Genomic DNA, 18,004 nt, shown 5'->3' with positions numbered 1-18,004 from the left:
GATGATTAGGTTAAACTCTTTTGATGAGTTATAACTCTTTTCAAGAGGCTCTGTGATATATAGGCCTCCTTCTCTGTACTCACACAGTCACCACCTTCATCACCTCTCACCTGGCCTGCTGCAGTAGTCTCCTAATTTGTCTAGCTACCTAAATTCTCTCCTCAGTTTAACCCATTCTCCACACAACTGTCAAAAGGATTTCCCCTAAAGTACAAGCCTGACAATATCACTCTCCTACTCATAAAACTCTAACAAGTTCCTATTGCCTTCAGGATAAAATATTAATTCATTTATTTGAGTTTTTAAAGCTTTGCACAACCTAGTTTCAATATACCTTTCCCACCTTTTTATCCATTTCCTCTCTTCCTATACTCTAATATCAAGGCAGACTGGCTTTATCTCCGTTCCTCATACATGAAAAATTTCATGTCCCTTCTTTCTACTTTTGTATTAGTTGTCACTCATGCCTGTAATGCACTCCAAACTCAACTGGGCATTTTCTCTTCTACAGATACTTTGTGAATCAATCCCCCAATGTCCTCACAAGTGCTTTATCTTTAGCATGAATCTCCTCTATGACTACATGGTCTAAAACAAGTGCTCTTTTGTGCCATATGTACTATTGTCAACACTATTGGACTGTGATGGAAGAGTTCAAGTTTTGTTGCTGCCATAATGATAAAAAACTTGAAGGAAAAATCCTTGCAGATCTTTTCCATTTTTAAAAATTGTAGTCTGTCTTCTATTTCTATCCTTACATCTTCTCTCAGTACATTCATTTAAAGATCTGAGAAGATAAGTTGATTTCATTTTCTTCCTTCCATCCCTGCCTCACTCACCCTCAACATATACCTTTCACCTATCTTGAAATATAACATATGTATATCTATCTACACTATTATCCTTCCAACAAGAAGCATGGTAGGTAGGCAAGAAGAAATGTGCAGGGACAGGTAAGTTCTAGAGGAAAATTAATCTCTTGGTCATAATAGTGATCATTAATCCAATAAGCAATTTACTGAGCTTTTTCTACATGATAGCTTTCATGACATTAACCATTAGTGAAAATTAGTGATGTCTTTTGACACCTTGGCACTATTGATTTGATTGCTGCAGATAACAGAAATGGAAGATGATAATAACCTCAAGGAATCTCAGAGGAGCCAGTACTGGGGACAGAACAATAATTCATTACAATAATATGTGGTTTTTAGTCATTCTCTTTTTCTTTTCTATAATATCATTGGCCCTGCCTCTTTTGAATGGAACATCATACACAGCACAAGCATTATGATGGTATATAAGATCAATTTTTATAGAAATTATGTTTATGCTCTTGAACTATCTTTTCCAATATATTTTTGGCCATTGTTCTCTGTGCTTGCCATTACTTTAAAGTTAGAAAACTATTTAGATACAAGTTCATTTGGTTTAGAAGATTTCAAGAGTAATCATTAATAGGTCAAGATAGATTACCTGTAGGGTAACACAGGGATCTGTACTTGACCCTGTGTTATTTAATATTTTTATCAATGATTTGGAAAAGACACATGGAATGCTCATCAAATTTATTTATGACATTAAATGGAGAGATAACACAATGGATTGTAGAATCAAGATTCAAAAAAATCTTGACAGATGAGTATTTATTTGAATTTAAGATTAAATTCAGTGAGGATAAATGTAAAGTCTAATACTTGGGTACAAAAATTCAACTTTGAAATACAAGATGGCAGAGGCATAGTTAGCATTTATTCTGGGAAAAAGATCTGAGAGTTTTAATGGATTGCAAACTCAACATGAGTAAATAGTATGATGTGGCAGCTCCTATTTCTCCCTACCACAAATACAGTTTGATCTTAGGCTGTGTTGAGAGGCATAACTTCCAGGAATAAGGAAATGATAGCTCCTCTGTATTCTATAGCAGTCACACATCACCTGGAGTTTTGTGTTCAGTTCTGGGCACCATAGTTTAAGAAGGATAATGATAAACTGGAGAGTATCCAGAGGAGGATAGCCAGGACATTGAAGGGATTTGAATCATTTGAAGATTGGGTGAAGGAACTGGAGAGAGTTGTCCTGGAGAAGACTAAGAGGGAACACGAGAGTTATTTTCAAGTATTCGAAAGGCTGTCATGTGAATGCAAGATCAGATGTGATGTTTGATCCCAGAGGATGGAACCAGAAGTAATGGGCAGCAAAGAAGCAAATTTAGGCTTGATATCAGGGAAAAAATTTCCTAAAAACTAGAGCTGTTTGGAAGTAGAATGGGCCACTTTGATTGATGCTAAGTTCAGAGGTCTTTTTTTTTCATTAAATTAATTTTTTTTCTTAGCAAGTACTTCCACTACCCCCCAATCTCCCTGCATGCTGAGAAAAAAAAAACCTTTGTAACAAATTTGTGTGGTCAAGCAAAACAAATTCCCTTTGGCTATGTCCAAATATATGTGTCTCATTCTATGTATTTGTTCATCACCTCTCTGTTCGGAGGTGAAGCTCAGGCTTCATCAATGATCCTCTGGAATAATGGCTGGTCATTGCATTCATCTATTCTTAAGACTTTCAAAGTTACTTAGTTTTGCAATGTTGTTGTTATAGTCTAAATTGTTCTAGTTCTAGAAAGCAATTTGGAACTATACTCCAAAAGTTACTAAATTGTAACCACAACCAGTCTATGCTCCAAAGAGCTCAAAAAATGGAAAAGGACCTATAATTTTAAAAAAATCATGGAAGTTATTTTTGTAGAGACAAAGTACTGGAAACTAAGGACGTCTCCTTTCATTGTGGAATGGCTGAACAAAATGTGCTATAGGAATATAATGGAATATCATTGTGCTGTAAGAAATAATGAAGAGAATGGTTTGAGAGAAATCTGGAAAGATTTATATGAAATTCATTGGAGGTCTTCAAACAGAAACTAGAGGACCACTTTTAGATTATGGATGTGTATGATATGAGATGGGCTGAATGGCTGTGATTCTTTGATTTTGTCAAGTTATAGCTATGCTTATTCATCCTCTACAACAGGTGCTGGCATAAAAGCTGCACTTATATTCATAGAGGTCCCCTTGCCTATGTTCATCGTGAGCACACCAAGGTGATATAATCAAGGATCTCATGAAATAGTTTTTTTTCCCTTTAGGCAAATGGGAAAACTGGTTTCACAATACCTTTATTCAAAGGGAACCTGAGAGGCATTCTTCCATTTAGCTGCAACTATTTTATGTCTTCTGATTTCATTTAGAGTAGAAACATCATTATTGATGAGTTTTATCTCCTTTAATCATTGAACAGCTATCTCACACCCAGAATATGAGGAGTTTTGTAGGAGGTCTAAAAGCAGTGATAACATTCCTGACAGAAGTGAAAGAGGCTGTATACTAATAACCTACTCAGAAACTTTGTACCTATATATCATGAATGCTTTCTTTAAAAAGAGAGTCAGAAGGTACTGGATATGGTGATCAATGAATATGATCACACAAAAAAAATTTAGACTAACTATGTCTTGGAAAAAAGTGAAAGATTGGCTACCAGCATGGGGTTCATTTCAGAATCAGTTATTTGTGTGAAGTTAGACTACTGACTTGTTAGAGAAAAGGTCATGATTGTACCAAATTATAATAAAGGGTAATTATGAGGGGAAAAGTGTTGCATTCAACTATAATATCAACCCAACCTTTTAAAATAAATGATTAATTACAGAAAATAGGAACTGAATAAAAGTAATAACATTGACTCTGATTATTGACATTTTTGAGGTGTTTAACCAACATAAAACAAATGCTATCATAGAGGCCCAGAACCTAGAATTTGCTTCAGCCAATGAATAGCTGCTATTGTCAAGCAGAGACATAAGATCCAAAGGCAATACTAGTTTAGTGTAGAAGTCTACTTATAAAATATCATAGAAATAATGACAAAAAACTATAAGCAGTGTTGCTTCACAAAAGAGCAAAAAGCAGTAAGAAGGAAATGAGCTTGTAGAAATCTTGACATGAAATCTAACTGAGTCAATTATCCCAAAGCGTTTATTGAAGAAATTAAAGGGAGGATAGATAGGCAATAGAATAGCTAATCTAGTATCTAGCTATTACTTTTCATCATCAGTGAGATTAAAACCACCACATTTGGACTCTACAGTAGTCAGAAAATTATAGTGGGAAGGATGGCCAGACTGACTCTCGCTCTCTCTGTCTCTCTCTGTATATACATATGTGTGTATATATATATATACACGTACATATAATCCATGTGGGAGGTATCAGTTTTAAAGAAATTGGGAATCAATTTTGTTCCTAAATCAGAGAAAGGAAATTTCTAAAAGAATAAAAAATATCACATATGGTCTTAATTCCAAACAAAAGATGACTGAGATGACATTAGTAATGAACAATGCAATGGCTATCCTCTCATTTCTATGATATCTCTATGAGAATGACCTATCATGTAATAATGATATCCTTGGCATAGCAACTATATGAGAAAGGCCAGTTAGATGAAGGCTGCATGTTACCTCAATTATCACACTTAGTTTGATGGCAATATATTGAATTAACACATTAGTACATATAAATTAGACAGAAAAGGGTCCAGAACTGGATAGGAGAATGAGGCAGTTCACAATCAGAGAGCTGTGCAGACCTTAAAATTTTTTTTTTAAATTTAACAAGAAAACAATTTTCTCTCCCACATTCTCCTATGGCAGGGGTGGGGGAGAGGAGCTTATAGCAAATATGCATAGTCAAATAAAAAAAATTCCCACATTGGTTATATCCCAAAAAATATGTGTCCCATTCTGCACCCTAAGTCTATCACCTTTGTGACAGGAAGTGGGTAGCATGTTTCATCATGAGTTCATGAGGCCTTTGGAACCTTGGTTGGATATTGTGTTAATCAGAGCTCCTAAATCTTTCAAAGTTGTTTGCTTTTGCAATAGAGTTATCATTGTAGAAAATTTCCCCCTGGTTCTGTTCACTTCACTCTGCTTCAGTTCATTCAAATCTTTTCAGCTTTTTCTGAAGGTGACTCCTTCATTATTTCTTTTAACACAATAGTGTTCCATCACATTCATATGCCACAACTTGCTTGTCTGTTCCCCAACTGATGGACACCCCTCTAAGTTTCCTCTCTGCCATTGCAAAAAAATGCTGCTATAATTATTTATGTATACATTAGTCCTTTCCTTCTTTCTTTTATCTCTTTAGGGGTACAGGCCTACTGATATGTACCCTACTAGGGTAAGCAACAGTTAAATGACTTTTTGTGCATAATCCCTTTGTACATAATTCTGCTTTCCAGAATGGCTGGACAAATTCACAGTTCTACCAACAGTGCATTAGTGGAGCACTAGCAATGATGCCAAGCTAATTCCTGTTGCCAAGACACATTTTTAATGCCAATATTCTTTAGCTTTTACTATATAGCTGTGAATAATAAACACCACAATCTCAAATGAATCAAAATGCAAGCTACACACAAGGCGATGTGAAAATATGTGGTGGGTGTAAGTAGGCTCCAGTATATTCACTAATATTGATATACGTGCAAAATATGTCATAAAAATCACATTGTTCTGATGAATGTTTAACATTAGGCTTTAAATGCCAACATGTATGTACCACACACTTTTAAGTTTTATCTGCATTATTAACATTTTCACTAATATTTTTTAAGTCATAATCAACAAAACAATAAATCAAGCTCTGATTTGTAGCATTTGTCAATTTCCAAGGTGTAAATAAATACTTACACTGAAAATTCAACAATTGCCTTTTTCAATCTCCTTTCCTGACTCTTCAACTATATTATGCTCTTAATTGTGGATGTCCCCCAAGGATTGTCCTAGGACTGCTTATTTTTTCTCTCAGTTGGGGACTGCATCAGCTCACATGATTTCAATTATTATCTCTATGAAGATGATTCCCACGTCTTTATATCTAGCCCCAGTCCTCCATCACCAGTTACCTATTGGAAATTTTCAAAAGATGCCCTTACAGGCATCTGAAATTCAACAGGTCCAAAACAGCACCTACCCTTCTTCCAAACTTCTCTATGACAGCCAAGAACATGATCATCTTTTCAATTACCCAGGTTCACAACCTTGGCTATTATCCTCAACTACTCACTCTCTTTCCTCCCTCATATCTAAGCAGTTACCAAATCATGAAGTTTATTTCTGTATAGCATGTATTAGATATTTTCATTTCTCTCCTCTCACACAGCCACTGTTCTAATTCAAGTCTTTATCACCTCACACTGAGACTATTGTAACAGTCTCCTAATTGGTCCCTGGCCTCAAGCGCCACCACTTCCTCTCATTTCATTTTTTTCCTCTACCTAGTTGCCAAAGTCATTTTCCTGATGTGTAGATCTGACTGTCTGATGCCCCCTGCCCCAACCAATGCATTATAGTGGCTCCCTCTTACAGGAATGTATGGATGAGTGGCAGTCTGAACCCATGTCTGGGATGGAAGCATGAGTGAGGTCATGAATACATTTGAAATACCAATATTTGTGATTATGTGGTGCTTCTTCCTCTCTACCCCTCAAGGCCTCTATAAAGCTCACTTTGAGATTCCTGGCACTTGCCAAGATAATCTATAGATTATCAAACTATTAGAACTGTCAGATTCAGATCACTTGATCTTTTAAGGTAGGTGAATTCCCATGATGTCACATCTCAAAGGAGATTTTGGAATTTATTATGGTCCATTTGAAATTAGAGTCAACATTAAGGTTGGTTTCCATAGACCATTGTACCTTCATTATTTTCCTATGAATCACTGGGAAAATGCCTTCAGTTTCTCACTGAGTAGCCCAAGCCCACAAAGAGTGAACTCTAAAGAAAAAAAGATACTTTCAGACTAAAGAAAAAGGTAGTATCTTGAGATTATAGGTTTAGTCAGGAATCTTGACAGCTGAGTCAAGTGTTATGACCATGGCACAGTCACAATGTTTGGATCCTGCTTGATTGTAAAGATTTTTTTTCTTTTGTCTGGACTGTGATTTAATTGATTTAGGGAACTCCAAATTGAGGAAAGTCCCTCTATCAATTCAGATCAGTAACTGTTCTGCCATTTACATTCTTAGAAGGTTGTATTTCATGGAGTCACTGAGAGGTTAAGTGACATAGCCAGATATGTCTGAGTTAGGACTTGAATCCAAGTTATTCTCCCAGGACTTGCTCTCTCTATTATTCCATACTGAAATAAGAAGAGTGCTTTTTACTCCTTGGTACAGAAAGATAAATTTTTGAAATTCTCTTTATTTTCTTTTTCTTTCCATCTAACATCCATGAATGGTTAGAACAGCTTTAAATTTTAAACACTTTCAAGAAGCCAACACAATTCCAACAACACAATTTCAATTAAAAGGTCTTTTTTAATGGCTAAGATTCTTAATTGTAAATTTTAGTTAGTATTCTACATCTCAGAGAAATGTACTGCTTTCTGGGACAAATGTGATTTCTAGGTGTTTAGCCTAACTAGTTTATGTGTTACATTGGGGGAGCCTCTATGGGTCTATGGCCCAATCATTGCCAACCTCTGCAGAAGCCTTTACTGAGAGTCAGCAACTTTTTTTGAGTTACTATAAAGGATTAGCTGTTTATTTCAGTCTTTGGCTTATTGTTTCATTCATTCAACAATTACGGAATTGACTGCCTACTGCCATGTTTTCAAAGCACTATCCTGTGTCCTATGAGGTGATACAAAGAAGTATTCATAGAACCTTAGAGTTGGAAGAGGCCTCTGAGGTCAGCTAATCCCATCCATACCCTAATCATGAATCCTGTCCACAAAATTCCTGACAAGTAGTAAAATGAGGAGTCGAATGGGATGGCCCCTTCAGGTCTAAACCCTCTTATCCTAGTTATCGTTCACCTGGAGATCTCCAGAAACAAGGAGCTCACTTTCTCTCTCCCTCCTCTCCCCCCACTCAAGTAGTTGTGTAGGAGAGGAAGTTTTTGTTCTCAAGAGCATTATAATACAGTAGGAGAGATGGCATGTTACCAATAACCATAAACTAGATAATAGAACATTGGACTCTTTTCCAGAATGAAATCCCACAGCTTAACAGCTACATGGGAGGAAACTTTTGTTGAAATTGTGAGTCGAAATGGGAGAACAGTAAAAAAAATCCTTTTGTGGGTTGGGTTTGTTTTTTTTTAGTACCCTAATGTAGGTAAAAGTAACTACTTCACCAAAAGGAGATTGAGGTTGTGTAAAATATGAATGAATCCAACATGCTAATACCTAAAGTTTAGTGACAGAATGGTGTACCAGGAGAGAGAGCAGTGAGCATGAAGTCAGAAGAACTGGGCTTGAATCCCACAAGAGAAAGAGAGTCTGTTCCCCAGTTGCCTTCGTGGGAGGGAACTACTGCTTGGCCCATTTAGTTCCAGGCAACCCAGGAAATAGTGTGGGAACAGGTGCTTCCTAGCCCCTTCTTCCTCCTGTACTCAATAGCTGTGTGACTATGGGCAAGTCTCCAGGTTTCTGTTGGCTCATCTGTAAATGATCTCAAAAGTACTCTCCAGCCCTGGCCAACAGTGATTCTCAGTCCAAGGTGAGGCAGGAAATGTTACTAGTATTTGAGTGCTATGGACTGAGAAAGGAGGTCAAAGGCTTCTGAATGGTATAGTCAGGGAAGTGTTCATGAAACGCTTGGAATTCATTAAGAAGAATGTGATCATTTTGAAGATGAGAAAACTATAGCCCAGGAAGTTTATGGGATTGGTACTTAGGTCTCTTGACTTCCAAGTTCAGGGCTCTTTCCATTATAGCATACTATTTCTAAGCTTTGAACTTATTTTCAGCAAGTATACCTTATACAGTGGTGGGGAACCTGCATAGTCTCTTATCCTTGCACTTTTATTTTACCTGATGTTCACACTCTCTTGAAAACCTTAAAGTGTTATAAAAATACTAGTCATTATTATTACCATCCCCACTTATGGAAAACTTACTCATCCTCAAACCCTTGACCCACCCCCACCTCATATTCATGGCCAATAACCCAGATTCCTATTTGAAATTGAAGCCATCCAATGTGAGCCCCCACAATCCCCTTCATCCACCTCAAAATTTAGCAGCAGCTTCACCCATTTTCCCCTTCACTCCTTATTTAATAGTCTGTGGAGAATATAAATGAGGAAGCAAAGTACTGTAGGAAGCTGCAAGGTATGTGATCAAATGCACAAATGAGGGATACTTATTTCCCTGAGATGAAAATCTTTGTGGGAGCTAGACCCTGTCTTAGGCCTGTTTCTTTGTCCTATATGGGAACATAGCTGGTATACTATACTTACTGCCCCCATTGTCTGCCCACTCTGCCTGCCTAGAAAATGTGAGCTATGTCAACAACTCCCTTCTTCACTAATGAATAATCCTTATAGTACTTCCTAACCTTTCTCTACCACAGCATATTTTGGTGAGGGGTGGAGTATCATAATGTAAAGGGACTTGGCTTTCTCCTTCTTCTTCTTTTGTATCAAATTCTTGAATGTGGGGAGTCGGGATCTGGTGTCCCCAGGATGCCTCCAAAGAGATTTTCACTTATCCTCTCCCTCACAAATAATTGCATGCCCTGGTCTTGAACTGGACTTGTGGAATAGTACTGTTTTTCTAAACTATTAAGGGTTAGATAATAGAATTTAAATGTGTTCCCAACCAAGTTTCTCTTTTTTCTTTTCATTTCCTTTTCTTTTTAAGGACTTAGGTGGCTTTTTTTTTATTTAAAAAAAAGTGCAAACCCTTTTCTGGAGAAAAATGAGATTGTGGGTGGGATTCTCTGTTGTGCCAAATGAATGAATGAGCAATGTTATGAAATGGAGGCCTTTCATCGCCTGGCCCTGACACTGCCTTTCCCCATTGGATGCTGGTAGTAGTCACATGTCCAGAGCATCTTTGAAAAGATGCCATTGAAGCTGGGGCAGTTCACGCCATCCTGCCTCTCACTGAGAGCTGTGACTGACTTTCTTTTGCTAAGGTCACCATTTAGTGCCCAGCAGATCCAGCATCATGTGTAACAGATTTGTGGGCACCTGGAAACTGGTCTCCAGTGAAAACTTTGAGGATTACATGAAAGCTCTAGGTGAGGAATAATTTTGTAAAAAACTTCTGCTTGAGGAGCTCCTTCTTGAGAAAGTAAAATCACTCACTCCCTCATTCTCTGGGAGAAGTTAGAAATATGTGTGTATGTGGGGGGGTTAGGGTGGTGGCAATTGAAGTGGAAAGCATAAATCATAGTATAGTGGTTTCCTGATCTGGTTCTTTGTTTTTTTTTTAATTTCAAAATTCTTAAAATGAAGGGGAGATTTTTAGAGAAGTGTCATCAATTTATTCATCTTCTATTCTCATTTGTCACTTGGATTTCTAGGGGCCAACATATTCCAGAAGAGAAAGAATGGAAACAGAATATAGAATGGTCCCACATTGAAGAGTCTGGTGTTTATCTAGGCATAGTATGTTCACTCTCTGAGTTAGATTGATTTTGTTTGTCAATTCCCTCTTATTCAGTAATGAAACTGTTCGCATAGGAGAATTCTTCTTGATTACTACCAATCTCTAGCAGAGACTACTTTTCTTTGTCCCCTCCACTGAGTTTCACATCATTGTCTGAGCAAATTGAGGCTTCCTTTGGTTAGCTAATTCCAGAGTGGGAGAAGAAAGAGGTAAGAGGAAGTAAGAATGGAGATGAGGGTATAGGAGTAGAGAATTCTAGAGGAACAGTGAATCTGTCTTCATTCACTCTAATGTCTACCTTCCACTTAAGGGTGGATGTTAAAACAAAATCAATGGCAGACTATCTATCCTGTAAGCTTATGTATAGATTTCTCACTTGGGATAAAATAATAAGTAAAGATCAGGTTTTTTATCCATTGTGCAGTGGCTAACATATTTCATGTAGGAGGGTTTTTTGTTTGTTTGTTTGTTTACTTCTAACCTCAAACCCGATTACTTCATAGGATCATAAATTTACAGCTGAAAGGGACCTTAAAGATCATTTAGTCTATCTGCTTCATTTCAGTCATACTAGAGATGGAAACCAATTGGTCACTGTTCATTTCATTATAACTTTACAAATACTGAGAGAAAATTTTTGCTTTACCTGCTTTATCATAAAAGTCTTGAGGGCACCTAAAGTATTGGTCTGGGGAAAAATGATGATACAGGTAGAGATTATGAGCACTGATGGCAAGGTCATGAATAGCAGCCGTAGAAGTCTCATAGTGCTTAAAAATGTTATCATGTAGAGGTCAGCTATTAACTCCAGCTGGTATAGTGTAGCTAAGATTTGAAAATGGCCTTGTTGGCACAGCATAGGCCACCTCTAAACCACTTACTCATCACCTTTTCTGTGGCTGTGCATCTTCAATTTTATAATAGAAATCAATGAGAAAACAAGATTTACTTAACTAAAAGTCTTACAGTCAACTTTTCTAAGACACAGCTCTACTATGTCCCCACTGACTATCCCTGTAACTTTCTAAAGGACCAAAGTGCCCCCTTTCTGGCCCTGACTCCATTATGTGCTGTCTACAGGGTCTGCCTTTGCTTTTATCTTTTTTAATCACCAGGGCTTAGCGAGATGTTTGGCATGAAGGAAGTATGCAATTAATGCTTTTTTTTCCCCTTTCTTTTCCTTCCTTCCTTCCTTCTTTTCTTCCTTCCTTCCAGAAAGCAAGGGATACTTGAAGAGGTATAAGAAATAGTCAGGAAAAAAGGTTCTAACTCTGGTTCTCTGACCTTCCTGACTGTATCTTCTCTCATTCTTATTCCTCTTCTTATCCTTTAACTGTATGATTCTTCCCAAATTCAGGCCTTAGTCTTCTATTCTCTCATTATAGTCTCTCTTTTGAAAAAACTCATCAATTCTAATAACTTCTATGATTTAGTTGTGTGATCTGGTCTGGTTATTGAGTGACTCTGAGTCTCAATTTCATCATCAATGAAATGAGAGGGTTAGAGAAGTTGATGTCTCAAAGCTCTTCCAGTTCGGGGTCCTTAACTTATACTAAGCCTTCTCTTCCTCCAGCCAAATAATTCTTGCCACTGCCTCTTTTGAACTTCATTCTGATTGTTCCCACCTTTGCTGTTAATCAAGATCACTTTGCAATCTTAGAATTTTATGACTTAGTAATGAGTAATAAGTTTCATATAGTGTTCCAAACAGTGTTACAGTAAAAATCTATACCAGGTGTGCTGTAGGTATGAAAATTTTTTAGTTTCTTGATTGTCCTTTCATATAACCCTAGATATCATGAGACATATTAATGATTATCAGTAATAATAACAATAAGTTATATGTATATAGTTCTTTAAGGTTTGCAAAGAACTTATATACATTATCTCATTTGATCTCTGTAATAATCATGTGAAGTTGGTGATATATGTATTATTATCCTCATTTTAAACACAAAAGAACTCAGGCTCAGAGAGCCTCATGTTCACATAGCTATTAAGTATTGGAGGCTGGATTTGAACTCATGTCTGTTTGATTTTAAACCTAGCGCTCTATCCACTTCTCTTCCATGTGATTTTCTTTTGAATTTGGGTAGCTTTATCTATCTCCATGTGCTTCAATGCTTCTGATTTCTATATTTTTTATTAGAGACAGTGCTTTGTACATAGTAAATAATAAATGGTTGTAGAATAAATGAAATAATTAATGACATAATCCAAGCAATAGGGTTTAACATTGGTTTCTTTACCTGGACCTATTTATCACTCACATTTTTTTTCTCTTAGGGTGCTTTTAATTCCCACAGAAAGTATAAAGCTGTCTCAGTGCAGTGAAGAACAGTAATTGATGTGAACACAGCCTAGAATTTTTTAAAACTTAGAATGCTCCTTATTTATTCTACTGAATTGTATTCATTTTTATCCGTAAGGGTTTTGAAGCCAACCGGTCTTCCCTTCATATGCTAGGTTTCTGGAACCTCAGTTCATTCCTGAAAATTGGATTTTATTGAAGGGATAGGAAAAAAAATCCACACAAATTATTTCTCTTTAGGAGATGAAACACTGACAGGAAGATTTCTTCCTTGGTGACGTTATGATTTATGCCCAATCTACCCCTGTAGCACCATAGAAACATTCACAAAAAAAAAAAAAAAACAAAAAAACAGAACAAAACAGAAGAATGTGATTACAAGCCTTCTCTTTTGAAAGAGCAAGTATTCTTTCTGACAGTATAATTCTAACCTGTCTGATTTTCAGGGGTGGGTTTAGCCACCAGAAAATTGGGAAATTTGGCCAAGCCCAGTGTGATCATCAGCATGAAGGGTGATATTATAACCATCCGGACTGAGAGTACCTTTAAAAATACAGAAATCTCTTTTAAGCTGGGCCAGGAATTTGAAGAAACCACAGCTGATAACAGGAAAACAAAGGTGAGAGATTAACTTTTTTCTACTGGTGTCCCTTATCTACTGGAGGAGAGATGGCAAGGTCTTCTCTCCTTCCTGTTGTCCATACTAATTACTTCAAAGGGAAGTCTTCATTTTGCTTAAAAACAATATGTCTTGGGTGACTCACCCTGTGGCAGTGACTCAGTATAGGATAAATTGTCTCTTTGTTCAACTCAATTCCAAGCAAACCAATTATGTGATTGTGTCTTTGTAGACCACTATAACCTTAGACAGAGGAGCACTGAATCAAGTCCAGAAATGGGATGGCAAAGAGACAACAATAAAGAGAAAGTTGGTGGATGGAAAAATGGTGGTGGTAAGAGTCTTTTCTTATTCCTGAATACTGAAAAGATAAAATTGACAATGATGAATTGTAGCCATATGACATCAAGGACCTGGGATTTTATTGGAGTGGGATTTCTCTTCACTATCCCAGATCATTGCCCAACTAAACCATTCAATCTTAGAAAATTGCCTGGCGCTTAGAGAGGTCAGGTGACCTGCCCAGAGCTCGTGTCAAAGGCAGAATTTGAACTGATTTTCCTGACTCCAAAATGAGCTCTCTCTTTATGATGCTGTGTTGTTGTTCCTTTACTCATTTATTTATCAAAATTCATTTTCTCCTTCGGGAAAGACCTAGTACAAATGGGTGAGGACAAAGTCAAATATCAAGACAGAGTTGTTTAACAAAATCACAGCTCATATAAACAGGGCCAGAGCTAAAATAGTTAAACCATTAAGATCATCCTCTTGGAGGGCTGTCCCAGTAAATCTTTAAGAACAAGAAATAGAGTAAAGAAGCTTTGGACTAGGTAGCCTCAAGTTTCCTTCCAAATTTGAGGTTCTCTGACCTATTACAAAATAAGGTGAGCCCAGATAAGCCTCACTAATTTGGGCCCACTGAGAGGAAGGTGATGCTGAATTAATAAAAGGTCTCAGTTGTAGAATATTCAAAAATAAATATAGCTTCTTTCACTTTCAAGACATTTTGTATTCTATTACAGAGGCTAATAAAGTGCTGGCCAGTTGAGGTCACTGGAGACCTGTTTTAATGACCAGATAAGAATAATGAAACGGACCAGCCTAGGTAGTTCATAAAGTCCCATCTAACTAGAAGATTTCATGATTTTTATGATTAGAGATTATCTTAGATATCAAATGTTAATGTGTCCTTTTTGTTCTTTAGGTAGTATTAAAACTTGTTTACAATATTTGTTTGCTTAGTAAACACTTTTCAACAGTTTTCTACTCCCTAAACGGCAAAGGCCTATTCTCAGCACTGCTTGACCATTGCATAGCATTTGACAAGGGGGACCACCCTCTCCTTTATGATAATCTCTTCTCCCTTGACCTCCCACCATATTACATGACTCTTCCCACTTTTCTAATCACTCATTTTATGTCTCCTTTTAAATGTTTCTTCTGTTTCCCGATTTGTAAATATAGACATTCCCCGTGTTTTTGGCCTCTTCCGGCTCCTTTTTTCTCTCTATGCTTTCTCTCTCTCCTTTGACCACCTCTTCTCCTACCCTGGATTTGTCAGCATGCCAATGTGGATTCTCCTAAACTGATAGATTAATGCTTCATCTTGGGCAGGTCCTGTCCTCTCTGGGTCTCATTGCTGACGCACTAATTTTTCTAAACCACATCTTTGATCAGGTCAATCCACTGTTTTAGGTCATCTAGCATCTCCCAACTGCCTGCCAAACAAACCTCACATTCTTTCTTTAGCCCATCATTTAAGGCCTTCCACCATCTGGCCCCATGTCCTCCTTCTTTCCCACTAGAATACTCTTCTCATTATATTAATCCGCTAAAACTCCACCTAGCTTTCAAGACTCAGCCCAGTTGCTACCCATGTCATGAAACCTTTTGCTAGTGCCTTACCTTTACCAAATATGATATAGTATTCATAGGATAATAGACCTAAGACTCAAATGGATCTTAGAGGTCAACTAGCCCAGCCTTCCGTTTTTTTTTTTTTTTAAACAAGCAAGGGAAATGAGGTCTAGAGAGGCTCAGTGACCTGCCTAAGGCCATATAAAGTAAGTAATGGAGCTTGGATTTAAACGCAGATGCTTTGACTTCAAATCCAGCATTTTATTACTTTATCCTGCTGCTTCTGAACTCCTTCAGCATTTTTCACACCTCTTTTATGGCAATTACCACATTCTACTGTCTCTTGTTGATAATTTTGTTGTTTTATTTTTCCTATTAGACTTTAAACTCCCTGCAAGGATTTTTTTTCATATTTGTATGACCCAGGGCATCAAACATAGTATTTTACACAAAGTAGGGGCTCAATGAATATTTATTGATTGAATAAATGAATCAAAGGTAAATTTCAACTCATTCAAATAGTTTAAAAGTCTAAATGACTGATTTCAGACATAATGACCCTTTATTGACATTTAAATTCGAACCTAGGTTTTAAAAATACCTATATTTGACTATTAACAGTCTGTGATTTGGTCTGGATTTTGGAGACTTACTCTATCTCCTTTCTTCTAGGAATGCAAGATGAAAGGGGTTGTTTGCACTAGAATCTATGAGAAAGCATGAGAACACTCAGTCTCCTCACTCAGATGGAATTAATGTGGAAAATCAGGCTAGATCAATAAGCCAAGCCTGATGCTGCTGCTTTTTTGCTCTTTTCATTTGTACCTATCAGGAAAATGACTAAATTGTGGAATTGTATTTAAAAGCTGGATTGTAACTAATTTAAACTGCCATGGTCATCAAGATCAAAGCAATCCATCATGTGGGTATATTCATTGCATTTAATCTAGTAGCACTAGTTAGGCTTAAAGGGTTGGGTACATCATTTAATACACTTGGAAAGTCTTACTCTTACCTATGATCTCTTTGATGGATCAGAAATGAGGCCAATAATCAAGATTCCAATTAAACTATAGCTCAGCTCATACAGTTGTTAGGAGCATGCAGTTGATTAAAGACTAGGTACCATTATAGATTCAAGCTCCTCTTACATGGCTTCAAAGAGCTATCTTAGTTTCCAGATCTCAAAAACCAGTCTAGATAGCAGATGAATCCGGTTCAATCACGGCATTAAAAAAAAATGCAATTTGTCTCTTTGGATACAGAGACTCTAGGTCTTTGTCAACTAATCAAATGAGGTTTATTGCAATAAATAAATAGCTCTCCAATGCAATGAAATAAGTTAAATAATCTATAATTAATAGTTGTTAATTAATCCTAATATCAGCTTCCTTTGCCAACCAATTTGTTTTGGAAAGTGAAAACATAAATTCATTAGGATTCCAGAAAGCCTTTCACAAGTACTTAAAAAATTCCAACTTATCATTATTTCATTAGTGTGTTTACTCCCTTCACCAGTGTAGTCCATGGTATTCTCCATGTCTTAGTAGATTACTTAGCAGCTTCTTTGGTCAAATGAACTTCCTGCCTAGGAGCCACCTTTCTCACCTTGGGCATCTCAAAACTAACATAGGTTGGCCCTCCAGGTGATAGATGCCCACTCGTAGCCTTGCAGCTTCTTAGGACCTGTCAGACCTTGTGTTTTGAGAAACCAAAGTGATCTCTGTGAACTTTAATGGATGAATAAAATATATAGTTTCTTTTCCCCAAATTCAATTTTACTTCTGTTAGATCCCTTAGCTGACCCTATTAACAGTTTCTTTGTCATGCCTTAGTTTTAAACGCAGATGGGCATTTTTTTACCTTTCCGTTTATTTTCCCTTCTGGGCCTATCCTTTGCAATAAATTTCTCCTTTCTAAGAATAATAACTTTTTTTTCAAAATCTTGACATCCTGTTCCTCTTTGACTTGAAAAAAGTGCAACCAATGGCCTACCCTTGAGGCCCTAAGGGATTGACCCTCATATCCAATCAGAACTACCTATTCATGGATTTCAGAAAAAGATTTCAGAACTCCGTAGCAGTTGTTTTTATGTATCACTGGGATACTAGGCCGACAAGTATCCATGTGGCCTCACTAACCTCCTCTGGTTTTAGTTTCTATCAAAATAAGCTTATTAAAGGGGGAGAGTGAAAAGTAACACTGCCATTTTCAGAGGTCAATGGTAATTATAATTTCTTACTTCAGGAATTCTGTTCCTTAATAAAAGTCATTACTCTCTTATGGATTGTTTTGGCTCGTTTACTCAACACAAAAGTCATAGGAAATCCTCCATTTTCCTCCCTTCAGAACAGGAAAAATGAAACAGCAGAGATTATGAGGGCAAGAAAAAGTCACTGACACAGGTGAAATATCTTGCTCTTTAAGAAAAGAGACTTTTAGATATTTATTCACTATAACTATAAAGCAGGAGAAAAAGAAACTGAAAACGACATGCTCTAGGATGGGTTTTTAGTAAAAATTTCAAAAATGTTATTTAATCTGGATTTTCCTTCAGAGTCTTTACTGCAAGCTACTTAATGTCCAATAGTGACCATGATGACAAAGACAACAACCTTTGGTGTACTTCATTTCATTTGATCCTTTCAACAGCCTATGAGGTGGTAGAAGTATTATATTTCCATTTTAAAATATGGGAAAACTAAGATTCAGAAAGTTTAAGTGGATAGCCCAAAGAGATACAGCTACTGA

At 36.8% G+C, this 18,004-nt stretch overlaps 1 protein-coding gene across 1 annotated transcript in view; it reads left to right on the top strand.

Annotated features, from left to right (window-relative positions):
* LOC114054163 (myelin P2 protein) overlaps nt 1-15,976 on the top strand; it is an 18,108-nt gene extending 2,132 nt beyond the window's left edge. Inside the window, exons 2-6 of the mRNA XM_027877322.1 lie at nt 4,942-4,967; nt 12,906-12,912; nt 13,224-13,396; nt 13,629-13,730; nt 15,926-15,976. Coding sequence (XP_027733123.1) covers nt 4,942-4,967; nt 12,906-12,912; nt 13,224-13,396; nt 13,629-13,730; nt 15,926-15,976 — 359 coding nt within the window. The remainder of the gene's footprint in view (nt 1-4,941; nt 4,968-12,905; nt 12,913-13,223; nt 13,397-13,628; nt 13,731-15,925) is intronic.
* The last annotated feature ends 2,028 nt before the right edge of the window (nt 15,977-18,004 follow it).

This window comes from Vombatus ursinus, unplaced genomic scaffold, assembly GCF_900497805.2.
Source record: "Vombatus ursinus unplaced genomic scaffold, bare-nosed wombat genome assembly UNPS02014812.1, whole genome shotgun sequence".
Classification (NCBI taxonomy): domain Eukaryota; kingdom Metazoa; phylum Chordata; class Mammalia; order Diprotodontia; family Vombatidae; genus Vombatus; species Vombatus ursinus.
This window is presented reverse-complemented; position numbering and strand designations above follow the sequence as displayed.